This window comes from Halichoeres trimaculatus, unplaced genomic scaffold, assembly GCF_033239565.1.
Source record: "Halichoeres trimaculatus isolate MK-OKI-2021-1 unplaced genomic scaffold, fHalTri1.1 fHalTri1_scaffold_9, whole genome shotgun sequence".
Classification (NCBI taxonomy): Eukaryota; Metazoa; Chordata; class Actinopteri; order Labriformes; family Labridae; genus Halichoeres; species Halichoeres trimaculatus.
In genome coordinates this window covers 21,430,318-21,445,925 of record NW_027437188.1, presented here as the reverse complement: position 1 = coordinate 21,445,925, position 15,608 = coordinate 21,430,318, and the positions used below count along the sequence as shown (strand labels likewise).

Sequence of the window (15,608 nt, the reverse complement as noted above, 5' to 3'; positions counted from 1 at the left end):
TTAGTATTCAAGAGGCCTCAAAATCAAGTGGCGTATATGATTATCCCTGTGTGCTTGGTTGACATCAAGCCTCTTGAGAATAATTGCTGGATGATTAAAATTAGTTACCCAGGTAGCATGATTGTATTAAAATAAATAACTTTGTTTATTCATTTATTTCAAGACAATCATGCTAGCTTTGTAAATCATTTTGACCAAATTACAAACGCCTTTTTTTTTTTTTTTCTAAAGAGCACTTGCATACAAAGAAAAGCACTGAAACAGTCCTTGGTTGGAGTACTCTTCTGAAAATGTATCAGGTGAGCAAGGAGGAGAGTTCATTGGAACACAGATGTATTCCCTGGTTATTCATTTACCAGTATGATCAAAGGGTGCAATATGCTCAGACAGCTTCCAGAGTCCTCGACTGCTTCTGGGGTAAACGTGAAGAATTTGCATAGCAGCTATGAGTGATCCCAAAGCAGAACGCTTGTTTAAACACCTGAACACTGTCAAATTAATGTAAGATATGGAGAATTTGTCTCAGCTCAGTACTTGTTCGATGACTTTCAGAAAAGCAATACAAAGTTGTTTGTGTTTGACGTTGGGCCCTTAGCCTCTTTTTAAAGTACTCATAAAAAAAAAAAAAAAAAAGTATAAAACAACTCTTCAGACATTAATTTCTTTTTATAATGATTTTTGTTGTGAATTTAAAAAACTGTCTGGAAAAAAAAATGAGGTTTTAAAATGCCAAATGGTTCTTGCCTTTACACAATAACTGAGTTCACATACGGCAGTGAAATCAAGCAGAAAATGGAAAAACCTGCATACCGCAAAGTCAATCATGTTTTCTGATATGTCATCCATGTCATATTTCACAGAAACCAATGCCTAAGGCCAAGTAAGTGAAAGAGGAAATATGATGGGAGGGAGACAGACTGACTGATTGCAGAAAAGTGAAGCAGTTAGAATTCGAAAATCAACTCCACAGAAGCCAAATACTTTGATCAGCTGATGAGTGCATGAGCAGGGTAGAGTAAGGGGAAGCAGTGATATACCATGAGAACTGGGTGTCTTCACTGATTCGACTGTGTATCCATGGTTTTTGGGGAAGAAACACCAGGGAACATTTCGCTCATCCCTTGGGCTCCAGCAACATCCACGTTTCTCACATTGTTGCTATTCAAACAGACAGGTTAGTGTTGACACCCTTTTTGATACATATTTAATTCAAAGAATTTCAAAAACCTTCTCTAAAAATATCCTTTATGATTATTGGAACTGACTCATACCTTTGAGGCTCCAGCATCGGGGAAACAGTCTACTCTTTCTGCCAGAGAAATTGAGGGGCACTGAGGAATGAATGCTGTCGTTGTCTCTGCCAAAAGAGGAAATATTCACAGAAAATGAAAATTCAAAGCCAAAACCCAGTGATCCTGCCATATATCAATAGCAGACAGTCTATGATGTAGTTTAGGGACGAATACCCATGTAATGAACAAGCAGAAACAAAGAATAACAATATACACAGTCCTTTGTGACAAAACATTTTGTTTCTGTCATGATTTTGAAGGAATTGAAGGTAGCCATGTGGTGATTTAAAACAAACAATCAAGCCACCAAAGAAACAAACCAAACCAGTAAAGATAAACCTGATAAATCCTGCAGTAACTACTCTTTAGATTGCATTGCCTATTTAATTAAATTGCTGGGTTGGAGGTATTATACACATTTCCTCTGTTGTTGGCACAATATCAAGTTGTTGCAATTGAGTGAATCAGTATTTCACAATGTAAAAGGACAAATGATGAAATGTGCTCATATGTTTTTGACTCAGAACCTGACCCAAAAATAGTTGGAATGTGACCAACAAAAAACAAAGCAGATTGTTTCCATCTGTTACACTCTTCCACAGAGATTTGTAAATTTAAAGGTAGGGTCTGCAGAGACCTTTTGTTACTTGTTAGTTAACACAAATTCAAACTAGGCTCCTCCTCCTTGGCTCAGTGCCAGCAGCAGCTTCACCCTCGTTTAGGCAAAAGCTTTATTTGTTTGCCGTTTTGTTTATTTTTTTGTTTGTTTGTTTGTTGCTACACCCACCATGGTAGCTCCTTCCACTTGCTAATCAACACACAAAGTCACTTGCCCACTAGGCAGGCTGTGATTGGCTGAAGTAATATACTTACTGTTTGCCCCAAAATTTCCCAACCCAACCAAAACATCAGCACATGAACAAGCGGGGGATTAGGGTTGAGGCAGACAAAGACACTGGCACTCATGTATAGAGGCCCAGAAGTGACGATTGAGCAGGATTATACCTTTAAAAGTTGAAATTCTTTTCGTTTTTTTTTTTCTATTTTAAGAAAATCATGCAGACTCTACTTTTAAACTCTTAAGATTCTACAAATTCTTAAGTCCCTCTTACTTGGTTGTTGTGAGTACTATACCAATTTATAGTACTCGAGTTTGCAGGATTGGTCTACCTTCTTACAAGTTCACATCTTACCAAAGCTGTCCTCAAAAATTCTAAGATCTGAGGAGTAATAATTACTGAAAGCCTTCATTTCCCCCTGGCTAGCCAGCATCTTGGTTTTACTAAAACAAGAGAGAAAGTCATGGTTCCGGTGTTAAGGATTCACCTTTGTTTATTTGCAAAGGTGTTCACCTACCATCCTCACGGACTCCAGGTTCCCCCGTGGCATACAGAATTATGAGGGTGATGGCCGCTATAGACATCAAGGTGAACATGACCATGAGGCTCACCTCCAAACCGGAGAACCGCCTTTTCCCCATCTAACACACACACACACACACACACACACACACACACACACACACACACACACACACACACACACACACACACACACACACACACACACACAAACAAATAGTAAGTGATTACCAAGGCCAAGATCATTAACAGCTGATAATGACACCAAGTTTACTCAAGGCAAGGTCTCTAAGGTCTCAAAAACTTCCCTTGTTTAATGAGGCCCATTGGCAGGACACACACAGTCACATATGCACACAACAACAAAAAAATATAGTAAACAGGGATCTAACGCATACATATTTCCCTTGCATTAACCTTGGACTCTGGAAAAGTTTGTCCAGGCACAGATATGGAAATAAACGTAAAGTTAAAAAAAAGAAGAAGAAGAAAAGGTCAAGTCTTTAAAAAATAGAAAAAGGAAAGTGACAAATCTCCCAGATGGGCCTGGTGTAGTCTTTGCAAGACACCCCTCATATCACTCAAGCAATTAGGCTTCACTCCAGTGTACTCTTGAAGACAAAAACAAGGTGAATGTCTCTGTGTGTGGGTTTGTGTCTATTTGGTTGAATGAGAGGCTTATAGCCACCTGGTGTAATGTAGTGTGAAGAGCAGGTGAGGGCAAACAGAGAGACAGAGAGCCAAATGTGTATCATACAGAAAAACAGAAAAGTGCCTGCAAACTTGAAATCTAACACCAAGACACTCAGAGGAAAGAAAAAAAGAAACCTTCTTAGACTCCTATACATCATTTAGCTAATTGCTCAGAATAGCTCCCAACCACAACAGCATATCATTTTACTCATCACATTATGCAGATATTCTCATACATGCAGAGGCATTAAAGATCAGAAACAAGAGAGGGACAAAGTGCCCTTGAAGGCAGCGCTTCCCATTAGTATAGGAGGTGTAAAATATTATCTGATATTTCATCTGAACTTGAACTTGATACTTTTAATTCACTGGTTACTTTGAGACATATCTTTAACAGATAATGCCAGCCTGGATGGAGGTTTGTCACCTGTAATTACATTATAGACCAGAGCAAAAATCTGCATCAGTGCAGAGTACATGTGGAAATAAATTCTAAAGAATGAAATAAAAAAAGAAAATGCTGAAAACTGACTCCCCATTGGTATTCAAAGCCAGCAACAGACATCTGTTCTTCAAGGCTGTGTTGCAAGTTACAGTGAATTATTTACTCCACTGGCAAAGAGCTGTACATAACCAACCTATGATTAACAAACTTAGGGCGGCCACTCAAAGCGGAGTGAACTGCATAATGCAAACATCTGCAAGCAATGCAAAGTTTCAAAGATAGGCTATACAGCAGTTTTGTAGGGTTTCTAAAGGTAAACATATTGATTTATTGATCATTGTTGTGCATTATTATAGAAATTACCACAGAAAACCCAACCAGTACTAGAGAAAAATGATTCCGACATCTCTTCAGAAATCAACAGCAGGTGCTGTTTCTGTTGATTTATATATATATATATATATATATATATATATATATATATATATATATATATATATATATATATATATATATATATATATATATATATATATATATATATATAAGTTTTTTGTTGTTTTTCTGGAGAGAATAATTATTGAAGCATAAAATAAAGATTATTTGCCTTTGAGTTAAACAGCAAGACAGTCTGCAGCTGCAGTCTTACCTTGGCTCTCTCTGATGTTTGGGGCAAAGTGCTGCCGAGTTCAAGAGAGATAGCTTCTTATAATCCACTATGGTCATTATGGTCATGGGGGCTCACCACTCCTTTACTGCCATGTGTGTGTGTGTGTGTGTGTGTGTGTGTGTGTGTGTGTGTGTGTGTGTGTGTGTGTGTGTGTGTGTGATCAGGATGTGCGTATTTTACAGCCACAGCATGCAGACCCAAAAGCCATAAAATGTCAGATAACTATCTACTGTGTGTGTGGAAACAACTGCATCCTTAATCCCCTTATCAGGGAGTTATAATCAACCCCGCTATCATGTTTCACTCCACAAGGCCTATGAGTCTGTGTTTGTGTGTGTGTGTGTGTGTGTGTGTGTGTGTGTGTGTGTGTGTGTGTGTGTGTGTGTGTGTGTGTGTGTGTGTGTGTGTGTGTGTGTGTTTGTGTGTAATAGAGAGACAGAGAGAAAAAAAATCTTGTATGTTTGTAATTTGGCCAGAGATAATTGTGCATTTATTGGCCAATTTATGTAAGTCATGACTCAGCATTCATAATCTTTACCCCAGTGCATCCAAGTAACTGACACAGCTGTGCACAAACACAAACACACACCACACACATGTATCCAACTCGTTGCAAAAGAAACAAGGACTGCTTTACAGTATAAGCTTCATGACGAGGTAATGTAAGGGAAAAGCAGGTTGCTGGAGTACCAACAGGAAGTCAGTGGAATGGAAGTCAAGGGTGATGAATTCTGCTTCAGAACCTTCTCACTGGACATAATAATACTTATTGAACAGCTCACTGACAAATAGTTGGAGTGGGGATTTTATTGATCTGAGAATATCTAGAACTTGTTTTGTTTGCGAAAAAGAAAATAAAAGAGGGACACCTGAAAGAATATTCATGGTGATATGACTCCTTTCTGTCTTGTTTTACACATTCTTACAGCAAACTGAATACTTGATAGTGACCCGTAGCATTACATTACAGCATTACATTGAAAATGCTGGATGGCTAGTGACTCCAGTGAGCAAATTTTCACAGGTTACACACCAAGATTCAGTTTTTCTCGCATTAAAGCAACAAAGGAAATGACTCCTGTGAGTCCTACACATACAATTTAACACACGGCAAACTGAGCTGCTGGACAGTTTTTCACAGTTCAAACAGGGGGGACTGTTCTGTGTGGGTGAGAGAGCATTGATCTGTATGGGTGAGTGAGAGGGCAGTGTGTGAGTTAGTCACTGAAGATGATACATGTGTCTGTCTGGTAGATGTGATCCATTCATGGATTTGGGACGGTAGTTATTAGCTAATGTCAGCGCAAAGGGTTATTCTTTTTCAGGCATTTTTCAGCATTTATAAAACTGCTTCAGGGGCTTCACCCCCTATTACAGGCACGCAGGAGGGCTGCCCATGATTTGCATGTTACCTTTAGAGGCCAGGGCAAAGCTGTTAAACAGAGAAAAATACTCCATGTTCAGAAAAATGAAATTATTAAAGTTCCTTTCAAATTTCTCTGAATATTGGAGGCTTAAAAATTGTGAATGAGATCTACTAAAGATTTGACAGCTGCATTTGTTTGACAAGTGTTTGAACAAAGGGGTCCCCGGCTCCCAGAAAAAGTCAGGGTCCTCTGGGGTCTAACACCGTTGATCCTTATGCAGCCTTTAAAAATCATCTGATCTCCTCTCCGATGCTTCAGTTTGTCAGGCTAGAAAGGACTGCAGATCTGTGGCTTGAATTGAGTGCAGTTTCCTCTCACCAGACATCCATCCAGGCCAATACATGTTGTAGTTCCATGATCACTTCGGTCCATGTCATCCCAATAGGCAGAATGGTGAAGATCCGCTGAATGAGCTCTTCACAATCTAGAGACACAATCATCTACTCTTCCAGCTCAGAGCTTGATTGCCATGGACGATACAATCGAAGAAGCAGAGATGAGTTCTGGGTGAGAATGTGTGAGTGGCTCCCAATAGGCGAGACGTGGAGTAAAGAGAGGGTTTCAAAGCCGTGTCTCCGTAATGTGGCTCAGCCAACATATCTGAAAACATCTTTCATGCATGTGTGTAGGCATCCAAGTCCTTTCCTGATCACTCTTTTCTCTCCTCACAAATCTGTTTCCACTCTGCTACTGCCAATTTCAGGTGCTCACTCTCTAGAATGCAGCGCCAGCCAATTTCAATTGAACAAACTAAAATTGGCAATTCACTCCCCTGTATTGATCCAGTCACTTTAAAACCTGGCACTCAACATTGAAAGCTGCCAACCAACCAATCATATGTATATATATATATATATATATATATATATATATATATATATATATATATATATATATATATATATATATATATATATATATATATATATATATATATATAATTTAGAGTTGGACCGCATGTGCTGACACTTATCATTTCTTTACATTTTTTATACAATGTCAAAATCAAATTTCCCATTAAGCACAATAATACATAATAAAGACTTCAACATAAAATGTGCTTTTTTTCCAACCGTGACTCAGACAATGTGTCTGCACTCTTTTTTTTCTCTCCATTGATAAATGCCTGCTCTATTAATAATTGACTGTAAGGTCCATGGTGAATGTTCACTTAGGAAGGCTGGGATCTAATGCACCCTCAACCTAATGCTCCAGATGGGAGCCTTTTTTTTTAATTCACCAAATCAATCATGTTAATTCCAGCTTCTGCATTTACATTCAAAGCTCTCAACATATTATGACAAAATAATCACCATGCTGTTGCAGGATTTGAGAACATTCCTGCTGTTCTGTTTTGTCTGAGGGTTGATGTAATAATTCCGTAGGAACAGTTCAGTTATTCCCAACCTGGGTATTTAAACCTATAGAATTTATCACTTTTGAATCTTAAAAAAGGTCATTGTAAATTGTTTTGTCCTGCTGTGATATACAGTCAATCAAAATGCTGATGATTTTTAATATTTGTACAATGTAGCCTTTGCCCCTGTGTGTCATTGTTAGCAATAGTGACGTTTCTTTGACTTTGGGACTTTTCATTTTTTTCTGTTTCATCACCGTTGCACCCATTCTTACATTGGGTACGAGTTTCGTTCTCATTTCATGTCATTTTACCTTTGCATCTGTTCTCCTAGTATTGGTCCTTTTGTGCAAGGTCTACACTCACACTTTCACATTGTTGTTCCAAAAATTCCAGGTCTTGTAGATGTGAACCCACCCTGAAAAGAAGCAGATTTTTAAAAATCCTTTTCAATATGTGTTTGACACACAAGTATTTTACCAAATTGTAACATAACACAAAAGCCTTTGCTGAGAGACCTTGCCAGGTTGGGTTTCTTGATTTTCTATATCGTAACAGAAATCTTCTGAGTTATTCGCTGTGCTTTAATTCTCCTTTGTCAGCTTACTTCTTATGGTAAAGGCATTTACAGGCAAGACAACATGTTAGAATAATAACTGTTTCAGCAACTTTTGTCACAGTTCATCAATGTTTAACCTAACCCCAATGACAGCAATTTTTACTTGAGTGATGTGCTCCCTTCACTGAATAGTGTTTGCTTTTTTTTTTTTTTGAACAAGCATCGACATAAGGTAGGGGGCGTAATGTGATTACAGCCCATGCACACGTGGTACTTAACACTCAGACAGTGACACCACTAAGCTTGTTGTTCCTGGTATTTGTGTGTAAAAATGTACTGCCCATTTACATGGTTTATGACTTGTTGAAGAAATAGTGGTGAGATACCCATGTAGCACACATCTCCAAGTAATACAATTGTCAAAGCTTTTTGAGCCTGTATTGGAACTCACATTGCAATAAGTGTGATTGATCTCCCACTGCATCACCATTTACTCACACTGTGTAGTGATTTTCCTTGTAATGGCAAAAGGATAACCCCTTCCTGGCATGGTTAAACTGCTGCCACAGGCAAAAAGTTCAGTGGTGGGGCATTGATTTTCTTTGCCTCCTTCCACCAAGAAATCGAGCTAAGGAAATGGCAACATAAAAATGAAGAGTCCATGTTGATACAGTCATTCAACCTCCTACGAGACAAAGTCGTCAAGCAATTATGCTGTGGCGTTTCAGTTGTTTTCCCCTCTCTTGCTCACTCTGCTATATCACCAATGGTTGCACAAGGCATAATATGCAGGTGGCCCATCTAAGTGTTCCCATTATGCAGTTTTCCCCATAAGCATGGCACAGATGTTAGACCCCTATGGGGGACAAACAGCATAGTGAATGAAGAGAAAAAATGCAAATGTGCTGCTTTAAACACACACACACACACACACACACACACACACACACACACACACACACACACACACACACACACACACACACACACACACACACACACACACACACACACACACACACACACACACACACACAAACTGGGCTTCTGCTGTGTCATTTCTAAGGAAAATGTCTTCCATCCCTGCTGTTACTGTCTGCATGTTTGCCTTCCTCTTCCTCACCCACTCACCGACACATGGCCACACACACACTCTTAAAAAATAATGCAAGCTAACAACTGCCATGTCATTTACATCAGCAATCAAGCCCTAACACTCACACTGATAAACTATAATCATTAACCACCATTTTATTGTATAAGTGTGTTAAAGATCCATGTTGTTATTCATGTCCAAAGCTCACCAGCTGCTACTATCTGTCCAAATAAGTTCAAAGTGTGAACATTTCTCATAATCCTCCTGACTGCTTGTATATCAGTTCTGCTGTGGACTGCTGGAACTGACCTTGTGAACTCACAAAGGCCTAAAGTTATTCAAGGTTGTGAAATAAAGCAAAAGAGAAGTAAAGAATAATACAAAGAAAACTGCTGTCTACTTTCAAGTCAAAATTTACGGTTGTGGCTCATGGTCTAAGGGGTATGTAGTTAATATTTGTGTGCTTGGCAGGGAAATAAGATGGGCTTAATGAAACTGTTTCCTTTTTTTCAGTATGCATGTGTTTACATACTGTACTTTTCTCTTACTTTACCTTGACAGTCCTTTATTTATTTATACTTTAGATTTAATGGCTTAAGTTAACCAAAGGCTAATTATCTCAGATTATCTGTGCTGATGATGGAAAAATGGCCTTGTCATAAAAAAAAGATTATGGTGATGTATTTTTTAAAGCCTCTCCAAATTAAAGTCCTACTCAGCCATCATATCTGAAATATACTAATATTAGTGTGAGTCATTTTATCCACCATTAAAATAAACGTTTTATTTCTCTTGATCTGGACTTTGAACACACCCAGTTCTGGTAAAGGTAATCTGATTGTTGTCAATGAAAGTATGGCGGATAATTTAACCAGAAGCTGATAGGAGCTTTAACAAAGTTGTGTTTCTGCATGTGCATGCCTTACGCGTGATGCCAAACACCAGATAAAGCTGGTCTGCTCCTGCTTTGACAAACAGTCCTGCTGAAGGGCTCCCTCCTGAGTCCCTCTTGTGAACCTGATTCTGTCCCAGTTTGATCGATAGAGCTTGCAGTGTTTTTTTTTTTTTTTAATGCTCCTCATGTGTGGTACAAAATCCACTATTTCTAATTGAAGACATATAAATACCTTTTGCTGCTCAGTTGACATTTTTTACACCATTTTTACTATTTGCATTTCTGCTTTTTTTGTTAATCTCTGCAGCAAAAACCTCTTGGAAGAGTTGGAACAGCTCCGTGTGTCACTGCCTGCCAAGCAAACTCAGTGAAGAAAAGATCAAAGGAAAACTAGGCCATTAGAAATCTTTTTGTCATGTTGCTGAGACACAAACCTTCTGGTTTAATGTGTTTTTAGGAGTTGGATATGTGATGGGTGTTGATTCACAGTTTACAATCACCAAATATTTTTAGAATGTTTTATGACAGGTACACTTGAGATTATTCATAAGCTTTGACTTCCTTATTTGTTCAAAGGGATATGATCAGTAATTGAGTTGGAAAATAACATGATGATTAGAGATAGCTTTATTATTTGCTCTTGAGTTCAGGGCTATGCAGTAAATGCAAATTAAAGATACACCTTCACCTGAAAGCAATAGTACAAGTGATATGAATACAAATGTCTTCCTTTCTTTCATGAATCTTTATTTATTTATTTTTCAAAAAAACTCTTTCTTCACAAAGGCCAAACTACTTCATTAAAAAATGTATCCATGTGCATTGCAGTTCATTGATACAAAGGCACAAGATAACTATTCAGAATTGTAGAAACTAATTTGTGTATCATCTTGGTCTAATTTTAAGTGGGGTATACAATGTTCCATAAAGAGGGAGGCTACTGTTGGAATAACCCTTAGCTAATTTCAAGCTAATGTTTTAAAACCCCTAAAATTAGCCTTTTTTCAAAGTACTTTTCAGCTACTCTCTTCATGTCCCCACCAGCTGTCCAAATCCTGGCATCCTAGAAGCCTCCTCCACTGTTATCATGCAATAAAATGTAATTTTTCCCAGACAAAGTAAAAAAAAAAAAAAAACTCTTTTATGGAGCTCCATCCTGGTGACGTCATTATTTGAGAAATTCCCATCCTTGGTCTTGCTGAAATCTTGCGCAAATCCTTGAACCAGATGTTCAGGTCAACCTGCAGCAATAACCAATACATGTTTACTGCACAATCTGAAACTTTGCCCAACATTTTTCAGTAGAGTTAAATTTTGATTTGAAAGGGCTAAACGTTACCTCTTTGAGGTCACACATACAAAGAGTGGACGGTTGGATGGATTCTTGAATGAACCATCTGTATGTGGTGACTTATTCTGATCAAACAGGTGATCTATTTGCATTTTTTTAAATTATTATTATTATTATTATTACTTTTATGTTACCACTGATTCTTTAAAGCCTGGCAACTGGCTCTGATAAATTATGCTTTTTTTTTCCTGACATAAAACAAACAAATAAAAAAAGCTGGAAAAAAATGATGATCAAACTTTAATTTAAAACTTCCTCAAAAACAGCAAAATATGTATCATGAGATTCCAATTTGTTGTGCTTTGTAATCAAGTCAACATCTTTATATAAAGTTTAATTTGCAGTTTTATCTAACCCCCTTTCTCTCTCATAAGGCTCCATGCAAGTCAGGCTGTATGGATAGCAACAACGAATTTCCTCGTTGCCATGGCAACTCTGAGCTGGGTGAACTTTTGTCAGGTGCCAAGAGCTTGCTGCAACAGAATAGTGTTATGCTGTGTGTGTGTGTGTGTGTGTGTGTGTGTGTGTGTGTGTGTGTGTGTGTGTGTGTGTGTGTGTGTGTGTGTGTGTGTGTGTGTGTGTGTGTGTGTGTGTGTGTGTGTGTTGAAACTTGCACACAGTGCCTCTGCGGTTGTGAGGGTTAGTGGGATAAAAAGAAAACAGTGAGCTTATCTTTCAGAAAGACTGCAAATCCCCCTTAGGTCTGTCACTCTCACTTCTCAGGCAGCGTGACTCTCCCGTCCCTTGTCTTCCCCAGCTCCTCTCTCTGCGTCTGCCATTATCGGCCATTCAGAAACACCACTGTTGCACACTTCTCCCTATCACTGAAAATGACTCAAAGGAACTCCTCGTCTTTCTGGACCCCTTGCTGTGCGCATCTGCTCCCATGTCTTTTTCCTCCATTTCTCCACCCTGAACACAAACGTGATAACTTATTGTGTGCACTTTGTTTTTGAACACCTACTCTCCTCCCTCGCCTCGTTCCATGATATGCTGAGTCTTAGCTCTCAAAGAACACGCTGCATTGATCTCTCCCATCCTCTCTCATACTCCTGTGTCTTTCTCTGCTCCCTCTATCCATTATCCTCCTTACATTCTGCTCTTTTCTCCTCTTCCCGCATGCATTGCTAATGACCTCTTTGCTGATTCAGATGCCATGAAGAGCTACTGCATATCTGCATATCTTAACGTCGATGTCGTGATGATTATTAAAACCTCTCAAGTGAAAGTTTCATTGCAAAGAGCCCTGCAGCTGGAGACACAAAATGTACTTATATGACATTCTGTGGGGCTGCTTCTGCATGCACAGTAATCAGAACGGGATTGAAACGTGTGTGTGTGTGTGTGTGTGTGTGTGTGTGTGTGTGTGTGTGTGTGTGTGTGTGTGTGTGTGTGTGTGTGTGTGTGTGTGTGTGTGTGTGTGCGTGTTGGTGTGTGTGTGTGTGTGTGTGTCCTAAATTAGTTGAATGACTTGTTGTTGCTGTGTGATTCTGCCTGCCAACACAGAGGCCCTCTCTTCGACTTCACTTAATCAGTATGCTGCTCCTCTCTGCATCACTGTCCTTGTGTTATAAATACTTAGACACACCCACCTCCCTTATACACACACACACACACACACACACACACACACACACACACACACACACACACACACACACACACACATGCAGACACACCCAAACGAAAATAAACGTGCACACCTCATCTCAAATTTGTCCCTGACTTCATCGCTGCTGCCCTTGTGGTATAAATATAACACTATCAAAAAAAAGGAGAAAACACAGAATTTGGACCAAGTCCAGAGTCCCAAACACAAGTATGCATGAGTGTTTGTGATGCGTCTTCCCTTTTGAATATTTTGGTGTAACATGTCATAACGCAACCTCCAATACTCTATGCATGACCACACACACAAACACAAAAACACATGAATGCCCACATACACTACACACATCTGAAATGCTCTACTGGGTGATAAATAAAGCAATGCGAACTCAGCAGTAGCCCTTTACCATGTCAGGCTTTGCTGATGTCTAGTTCAATCCAGGGAGTGGTTCAATCAGGTCCCACAACACCAATCTACTCTGTGGTTCACATGTTACACAGCTCAATGAAAAAGAAAGAAAGGATAAAGGGAAGGAAGAAAGACAAAATACACAAGCGTCTCTTACATACATGGTTCTTGCTTGAGCAAACTGTCATGTGCTAGGATTAAATTGACATGACAGAATCATCAAAATAAGCTTCAAATGTAATACACTGTTGGATAACTCATCTGATTTCTCCAAATATTAATGCAGGAAGTCAAAGATGAAAGTTCAGTATGAGAGCATATATCAAAAAAACTGCACTGTCAAAAAGTATTGGAGCTGTATCAGAAATGACAAAAAATTGGAAAACCTGCTGGATGATAAACCCCGGAAAATGAAAGGTGCTGACTTTGACTTTGATGTTCTTTCAATTAAAATGATGAGAAATGCAAAAATTAGGACAGGAAATCACAGCTTCTTCAATTTGATACTTGCTCTGAAAATACCGGCATGGATTTAGCTGACTGAACGCGTGCTGTCATTCAAGCGAGTTAAGACAGAAGTCACGAACAAAGAGCTTTGAAAAAAAAAAAACACACACACACACACAGCCACATCCAATCAGTGAAGCATGCACGTTTATGACTGAGTGAGTCACAGACAGCTCTTGGACTGAGAATGAAATCATGGAAACATTTGTGCACATGGGAGCAATCAGTCATGTAGACATGCAGACGGGTGTAAACCATGTAGAACATATTACATGCATTTCCTGCATTACCATATAGGCAGATTTTTTTAATGTTCTGTTTTTTTTTTTTGTTTGTTTTGGGTTTTTTTTATTTGTCTTCATTGAAGTTTACAAAGCACAATAACCTTAATTTAAAGAAAAAAAGAGGCATACTCCTCTCGTTGGAATCTGTGCTATATGTTATCTCTTTACATTAGGAAAATAAACAATGATCTCATTACAGGGCGTCTCTCTCAAAGCCCACTGTTCCCCATGCTCTGCACTAGTCCTCTGTGCCCGCCTTAGATGGCTCACAGCTTCTGGCCAAGACCTCACTCATCCATGCTTACATGTTAATACGCTTAGTTCAGAGCCCAAAATGCCGTGAAAAAACTGTGTGTTTGTTGGTCCTGCAACTTTTGCCCTCCCCATTCCACAACGATGAGCACTAAGTAAACACTCTGGGCAGTTTCACTCATGCGTGTTAACATGGCCTGGAATACAACAGGGAAAGGGAAGGTGAAAGCTTTGATATAGATGCTGAGGAATATTTAGTATAGCTAAAGATCAGCTTCATCTTTCGGGAGGAAAACACAGTATGAGCTTAAGTTCCCTCAGAGAAAATCAATAATTTTCTGCTCCCAGTTTGACTCACCAAACATCTCCATAACATAAACGCCTAATCAAGAAGTGAATACTTTAGCCTTGAGAAGCCCTCCATATGATGTACATTCACAGCCTATTAAATGAAAAAGACCCGACATGTCAAAGCTTCAGCTTCAGAAAATTTATATGTGCATTTTTATTGTTTTTTATACTGTTTCTAACATATTTATTTAGCTGTAATTCCAGGTGTTTTGCTAGACTAAATGTCCCTCACTGTAGTTTTGTATTGAGTGCGCAGACAGGGGTTTCATATAAGTTTTCACATCTAACTCTAATCACATTGTCAAAATGATCTTACTCTCATTTCACATCGGTGGTAAGCTGACTGTTTTTCATTTGCATGCCCCAGCAACTCTCCCTGCCAGGCCAGATTTTCAGGCTGACAGCAACACCTCAGTAACTGGCCTGGTTCTCCAGCCTTAAGGCTACTGCTGCTTCAGAACACCTCTGTGAAATCATGACACATGACACAGAAAGAGAGGGAGGGATGGGAGAAAAATAGCTGGGGTCAAAGTAGCAACAGATGATTTTACAAGTGCAAAGGATGAGGGCACAGAGGGAAAAAAAGACAGAAAAACAAGAGTGTGAAGGATAAGACGAGGGTATCCACCTCTCGTCCTTTTTCTTTCTTTTTTTTTTCTTTCTTTCTTCCACACACACATACAAACATGCACCCCATGTCCTGCCTTCTCCCTGTCTCTTACATCAACCTGCCTGTCAACCCTGGCGACCTGAACGATCCATCAACCGCTGCTGCCTCTGCAGCTCCAGGAGATGGAGGGAGGGGGTGAGGATGTTAGGTGAAGGAAAGGAAGAGTAGAGTGAAAGGGAGACTGGTCAGAAAGAATGGCCAAGCTGCATTTGCCTCTCCCAAGATGCAAAGAAACAATGGGTCGGCCAAGGGACAGGTGATGGTTTTCCTCTCCCAGAAGCAGAAGGGAAGGGAAAAGCTCCATCGATCTTGATTTCAGTATGAGTACAGACCGGGAAAGCTGGGCCTCACAATCCTTCTGACCTTTAGGGTTTTAAGCAG

The 15,608-nt window shown here is 39.3% G+C and overlaps 1 protein-coding gene across 1 annotated transcript in view; it reads right to left on the bottom strand.

Moving 5' to 3' along the window:
* The window catches only part of si (sucrase-isomaltase), an 83,470-nt gene that overhangs the window by 62,554 nt on the left and 5,308 nt on the right, over positions 1–15,608 (bottom strand). The window contains exons 2-4 of the mRNA XM_074679429.1: positions 2,649–2,772; positions 1,272–1,357; positions 1,038–1,158 (exon numbers count right to left, since the gene is read on the bottom strand). Coding sequence (XP_074535530.1) covers positions 1,038–1,158; positions 1,272–1,357; positions 2,649–2,772 — 331 coding nt within the window. The remainder of the gene's footprint in view (positions 1–1,037; positions 1,159–1,271; positions 1,358–2,648; positions 2,773–15,608) is intronic.